The sequence below is a fragment of the Ipomoea triloba genome, chromosome 11 (assembly GCF_003576645.1).
Source record: "Ipomoea triloba cultivar NCNSP0323 chromosome 11, ASM357664v1".
In the NCBI taxonomy this organism is placed as follows: Eukaryota; Viridiplantae; Streptophyta; class Magnoliopsida; order Solanales; family Convolvulaceae; genus Ipomoea; species Ipomoea triloba.
The window spans coordinates 11,616,680-11,623,457 of NC_044926.1; the positions used below are offsets into that span (position 1 = coordinate 11,616,680).

The following is a 6,778-nucleotide window of genomic DNA, read 5'->3' on the forward strand; positions in this document are numbered from 1 at the left end:
GGAATCCGGACCCGAATCCTCGCCCGCCCCGCCCACTTCGTTTCACTCTTCTCTTCTCTTTCCTCGTTCTCTACAGCATGCAACGTTCCTAAAACAATGGCAATGATCAAATGCCATCAATTCAATTCTTCGAATTCCCCTTTGCTTCACCCCTCAAACCCTAACCTAAAATTCTGTTTCGTTTGCATTACCCCGCTCTGTTTACACTACACTTTCTCTGCTATCATTTCTCTTCCTGCGGAATTTAATTTCCATTGAGCCATTGGAAGCCTGGCTGTGATTTTCGTATTTTTTAATGAATTGTTTTACATTTTGGGTTTAAGGCGATTGAGAACATTGCAGCTGAATTATAGCCTGATTTTTTATCATTGCGCTGTGGAATTTAGGAAATTTGGGGAGATCGATTGCTGTGGAAGAAAGGTGTAGATTGAATTGGAAGGTTCTGGATATGATTGGGGGAAGAAACAGCGCCATTAGATGGCGCTGTTCAGACGCTTCTTCTATCGGAAACCGCCGGATCGGCTGCTCGAAATCTCCCAGCGGCGAGCGGGTTTTCGGTAACTTCCTTTTATCCTCTGCTGCAATTAATTCTGAATTTTTCTAGTAATCTAGTAAATGCATGTGAAAATTTGGTGAAGTTTTTTGGATTTTTTTGGGATTTCTTAGGGTGTGTTTGGTTTACAGTTTAGCTATCAGGAATGGGTATCAAACTCATTCTTATTGTTTGGTTGACAGGTTTGGTTGAAAGGTTTTTAAAACAATGCTATGGGTTTGATTATCCCATTAATTGCAAAACTCATTATCTAATAGAATAAGGTTTCATTTCACTTCTTCATCCTCTTCCCCAACTATTAATAATCATTCACATTCCACCTTACTACGAATCAAAACCCATTACCATTACTAAATATTTGATACCTATTCCGATTCCGATTCTTACGTGCGAACCAAACACACCCTTAGTGTTGGCCATGGGGTTTGCTTTGCTCAATTTTGTGAACTTGGTCTTTTGGGTTTGGCGATCGTTGCTTGGGTCTAGCTACATCTCAGAGTACTTTTCCCCCACTTCAATAAAAATGTTGTTGAAACTTTTCTTGGGGAGTTAACAGGAATGTTGCTTTTGAGTGACATGAAGTAAGTTAACTAAAATACTGAGAATTTCTTGTTCTGTGACATGAAAACCATGAAAATTAAATTGTCCCAAAGTTATTTCATATTGCATTGCTCTCAGTATTTGAACTTACCTGGAATGGTGTCTTATAAATGGTCATTTAAAGCACATTTAGGGTGTGTTTGGTTCGCACATGGAAATCGGAATCGGTATGGGTATCAAATACTTGGTAAGGGTAATGGGTTTTGGTGAAAGTAGTTTGCATGTTTGATAGTAGGGTGGAATGGGAATGATAATAGTTGGGGAAGAAAGGAGCAAGGGAAATGAAATCCTTATTTAATAAAGGTATGAGTTTTTTAATTAATGGGGTATTCCAAACCCATAGTAGTATTCTAAAAACTTGTCAACCAAACAATAACAACCACTTTGATGCCCATACCTTATACCAAAATCCGTCAACCAAACACACCCTTAACGTGAATGTTAGAATTGTATGGTAAAATGACATCAATATGTAGATCCAAATTTTGTCATGCAAATACTTACTGGTGGATGAAGTTAATTGGGATTGCTAAAGTCCCAAAATTTGTTGATATGATATTCTTGTCTAGGCTATTTATTTTGCTCTTTGCTTATTTGCAGTGTTTGATTGTTGCTTCTCCACCAATGCATTGGACGAAGATGAGTACAAAACATGTGTGGGATTGTAGCTCAGCTACATGACTATTATCCAGATGCTTCATTCATGGTTTTTAACTTTAAAGATCGGGATAGGAGAAGCCCAATATCTGACATCATGTCCCAGTATGCTATGACTGTCATGGATTATCCTTTGCAATATGAGGGGTACCCAATATTGCCACTAGAGATAATCGACCACTTTTTGCGGTCCAGTGAGAGCTGGTTGTCAGTTGAAGGCAAGCAAAATGTGCTGTTAGTGCACTGTGAGAGGGGAGGATGGCCTTTGTTGGCCTTCATGCTTGCAGGCCTTCTTTTGTACAGAAAACAGTACACTGGTGAGCAGAAGACTCTTGAAATGGTATACAAACAAGCTCCTAGAGAACTTCTTCATCTTTTGTCTAATTTGAATCCACAGCAATCCCAGCTTAGATATCTTCAATATATATCTAGAAGTTTTGGGTCAGATAGGCCTCCATCAGACACTCTAGCTTTGAACTGTATCGTAATTAGATTGCTTCCTCTATACAATAATGGAAGGGGGTGCCATCCGGTAGATGATGAGAGTGAGACAGAAGTTGCCTCACCTGACGAGTTTTTTGAGGTGGATGAGATATTCAGTAGCATTGTCGATGGGCATGAGGGAAGGGTCTCCTCTGATACTCCCGCAGCTCGTGAAAGTGCGCAGAATGATAAGAGTTCTGAACCAGTCTTGAAGGAGGAATTGGAGCATCACTCTTTTCTAGATTGTGCATCTGATGAAGGAAACCGAAGGCATGATGGCAGGATAGGTTCTAATTATCGGGCATCAAAATCATGTCCTTTTGGCAATGAAAATGAGGTGTTAGTCTCTATTAATGTGGACCCAAAATTTTCATGCAGCATAGAATCTCAAGCAGTATTTCCTGGTGTTCATGACAACTCAGATGAAGGGAAGAATAATCAAGATAGAGATGGTACACTCACACAGAAGTTAGAAAGGCAGGGTTCTGAACAGAAAATGGATGATGATAGTAACAGGCAGCAGTCTGATAATGTACCCCTTGCTGCTCCAAAGAAACAGCCACTAGCAAACTCAACAACTTCTGCAGATGCTTTTGGTACGAAAAACGAATCTGAACATCAAGATTCTCAGGCAGTATTTCCTGTTCATGGCAAGTTAGATGAAGAGGAGAATAATCAAGATGAAGAGAGTATATCCACACAGGAGTTAGAAAGGCAGGGTTCTGAACAGAAAATGGATGCTGATAGTAACAAGCAGCAGTGTGATAATGTACCCCCTGCTGCTCCAAAGAAACAGCCACTTGCAAACTCAACAACTTCTGCAGATCATTTTGGTGCAAAAACTGAATCTAAACAGCAAGAATCTCAGGGAAGCCTTTCAAGACAGGCAAAACCAAAAACAATATCTTGGCAGATGGCTTCTAGTGAAGGCTCATACACCAATTTAATACATGTATCAGACCCGCCATCAAGGTGTAACAGTGCACCACCTGCACTTGCTCTTGATAAGGATTTTCAATCACAGGGGAAACCAAAGGCTCCATCTCCTTGTGCTTCTCCCGAAAGTTTTGCTCCAATCAATGATTCTATCTTCATGGCAGGTTGTGTGGCGAAGCATTCCTCCTGTCCTGCATCTTTAGATATATCAACAGCTAAGATTGCATCAATTGTTGCTTCTTCTACTTCCCTGCCACAAGATAGAGTCCCGCAAGTGCATCCACCTCCACCCCCACCACTTCCAACTTGGTATACCAGCTCTTTGTCATCTCAAGTGCCATATGAGCAGCAGGTAGCAGAGATAAATTCTTCTCCTCTTCCAACTCCATATTTCCGACAACAAGCAAGCCACAGTACAACAGTTTCCTCTCTTGGCCTAATTCCTCCCCCACCCCCTCTGCCAACATTGCTCCTGTTTTCTACTTGTGTTGCAGTTGGTACTACTTCTCCACCTCTACCTGTAGCTCAGCCCCCAGCCCTTCCTCTTCCACCAGGTGCTCCTGGACCTCCTGGAGGGGCACCTCCACCACCAGGGTGTTGTTATGTTCCCGGGCAAAGGCACGCGTCAAGGGGCGAGGGAAAGATGTGGAGGTCAGTACTGGTTTGCCTATGGTTTGGGAAGTGCTGGAATCAGAAAAAACAGAATAGAGATAAAAGAGGATTTTATGGAGTTTCCTTCTCCTTGTTTCTTATAACTTCTGGCTTGATTAATTAGCAATGCAAACCTCTCTTTATATAGAAGAGAGTCACACTTTCCTAAAGTTTACAAAGGAAACTTATTGAGACTAAATAAGCTAATATGGAAACTAACTAAACTAATCTAGAATAAGGAAACGAATTACCTAAAACCAAAAGAACAAAGCCAGAAATAAATCAATCCTAATACTAAAGAACATATCAGGTGTGTACTCCCTGGGAGAGGACCCGCTGGAGCAGCTAAAAGATCTACCCTGAAGCCATGGTATTGGAGTAAGGTAACCAGAAAACTACAAGGAAGCTTGTGGGAGGAATTACAAAGACGTGGAGAGCCTCAAGTGTATTAATCCATGCTTTTGAAGTTAACTATAAGTACTGCTCTTCAATCTCATTAAACTTACTATATTTTTTTCTTCTTCCTCCAATTCAGTGCACCAGAGGAAATTGAGGCTCTTTTCTCCACCGTAGTCCCCAAATCTAATAAAGACAAGTCTGGAGGAAAACAGAAGGCTGCCGGATCTAAACCTGACAAAATTCACCTGGTAATGTAATATAATTCAGTATCTAAAGTTGGATAATATTCATAATGATCAGTTAGCGGCAACCTGACTTTTCCATTTAAGTTTTCCTTCAGCACATCTAATCCTACACCCTCTATGAATGAGTTTGTTATTTGCTTAATGATTCTCTCTCTAATACGGATGCCACAGGTTTTATTTTCAGTTGTTCATTTCATTTTTAGTATTAGCTTTTCAATTAGCCTTTTGAAATTATAATAGCTCATATGGATATTGGACTTTAAAAAAAAATCAAAAATCTTAGAAACTAAGCTTCTGACTTCCTGTTTAATTTGGTTTTGGAAATCCATGCCAAATAAATAGTGCTTTGCTATCCATAGTTAACTGAACAATTTGGCTCTTCTTTACTGAGTCTGAAAAGATGCAATTTTGCTCTTCAGCTTTCATGATAAATGTCTTTGTTGTTGTTGTTGTTGTTGTTGTTGTTCTTTTTCTTTTTCTTGAAATTAAATGCACACATCAGCCCTAAAAGTACACATGGAAGCCAAATCAGCTAAAAGAGACATGCCACATGTCTAGTCAATAGGTTAGTGGTTACCATTGGCTAAGAGTGTCAATTGCACTTTTTTGCAAGTTTGAAGGTCCAATTGGAACTTTTCTTGATTTTGGGGCTCAATTGCACACTATTGAGATTAGTTTGATGGCTTAGTTGACCCTCTATTCAACATCTTTTTAATGTTATTTGGATATATTAAGAGAAACCATTTTTTAAAATATTTTTATTCTTAAAGCTGAGGGATCTACTTCTTCTCAAACCTCTAAGGCATCGATTTCCAGTGTTTGGCATCCTGCAGGCAAGGACATTAGCATACCCTATCACAGGCCTCAGGAGATTAATATTTGATTCATTCTATCTTTCTGATGCCAAATCCCTCTGTTTATTCTCTTCAACATTAGTTTTGTTCACTTTTATGTTTCTCTGGTGTGTTTAACCCAAATTTATTAATTTCTTACAACTGCTTCTCCACCATAGAAAATATTTTGACCAAATACATCTATTCTAATTTAAAATATGAATAAAAAGAGCATGATTTGAACATTGAGGATATCTTTAGTCTGCACCTCTCAATCTCTTTTTACTTGGAAACTATTATATTTAATTGGTATTTTTAAGAAAAGGAACTATGCTTCTTGAGTTATTTGCAAATTTCTTATTCAAGGATTTTCTTTTTCTCTAGATATGTGCATTTGTTCAACTTTTCCATTCAATTGTTTACTGAACTTCAATGGCCATTGTTGTATGACTTGTGTAGGCTGCTGCAAGGGCAAGGCTATGAACAAATTAGTTTCGATTCGGCTTGAAATAGTTCAGTTTCAGCTTGGATTTGGTTCGGTTCGAATTTCGGTTCAATTTGAAGACTCAAACATTCCCTAGTTCTCTACTTCTCTTGCGCATATAACTATTTATTTATTTTCACTAATAATTTAAATTTGTAAAAGCTAAACAACAAGTCCACAATGCATATTTCAAATTTCTTAAACTAAAATAAGTCCAAACCGACATCTTCACATGCCTCGGGGCCTCTATTGTCCAATAACAACGTCATAAACTCGCAGAGAATCTGTTGTCTAATAACGTCATAAACTCGCAGAGAAAAATTGAGAACAAAGAACAATTGTGAAAATTTGGGTTTGAAAATTAGGAGTTGTGTGTGAAATTTGGGTTAGGAAATTGGGAATTGTGTGTGTGTATCACTGTTACAAAAATCCTCGCCTAGGCACCGTCTAGGCGCTAGGTGCCCCTAGACCGTGGTGAACTACTCCATAGGACGACCGACGGCCGACAACTCGGTCGAGTGCCCCTAGACCGTGGTGAATTGCTCCCTAGGCGTCCGCCTAGGTGGCCGGCCGACTCAACTCGTGAATTGCTCCCTAGGCGTCCGCCTAGGTAGCCGGCCGACTCAACTCGACAGAGTTAGTCGAGTTAACTAGCGTCCGCCTAGGTGGCCGGCCGACTCAACTCGACAGAGTTAGTCGAGTTAACTCGGATAAGTCAGCCTTGTTAAATTTTTTATTATATTTATTTTTATAGGTTGTCGCCTAGGTACCGCCCGACTAGCGCATACTGCAACCGTGGTGTGTGTGTGTGAGGGGGGGGGGGCGTGGGCTGAGCTGCCCAATCACAGCGATGAAGGTGGTATAATTGTACACATGGTTAGAGGGGAGGGAGCAAATATTAAATGGGTGCAGAGGCTGGGTTTGAACTTATGGCATC

The 6,778-nt window shown here is 40.0% G+C and overlaps 1 protein-coding gene across 1 annotated transcript; it reads left to right on the forward strand.

Moving 5' to 3' along the window:
• LOC115996719 (formin-like protein 5) lies at positions 1 to 6,030 on the forward strand. Its single transcript, XM_031236094.1, has 5 exons — positions 1 to 557; positions 1,754 to 3,880; positions 4,191 to 4,325; positions 4,416 to 4,527; positions 5,817 to 6,030. Exons 2-5 carry the CDS (start codon positions 1,806 to 1,808, stop codon positions 5,838 to 5,840), a joined length of 2,346 nt encoding a protein of 781 aa, XP_031091954.1. The 5' UTR covers positions 1 to 557; positions 1,754 to 1,805; the 3' UTR covers positions 5,841 to 6,030.
• The last annotated feature ends 748 nt before the right edge of the window (positions 6,031 to 6,778 follow it).

Excerpts from the sequence above, each read along its gene's own strand:
- LOC115996719 (XM_031236094.1), top strand. The coding sequence starts at position 1,806 with ATGTGTGGGATTGTAGCTCAGCTACATGACTATTATCCAGATGCTTCA. Across the intron at positions 3,881-4,190 it reads GGCGAGGGAAAGATGTGGAG|GTGTGTACTCCCTGGGAGAG; the intron begins GTCAGTACTGGT and ends AGAACATATCAG. Across the intron at positions 4,326-4,415 it reads AGACGTGGAGAGCCTCAAGT|TGCACCAGAGGAAATTGAGG; the intron begins GTATTAATCCAT and ends CCTCCAATTCAG.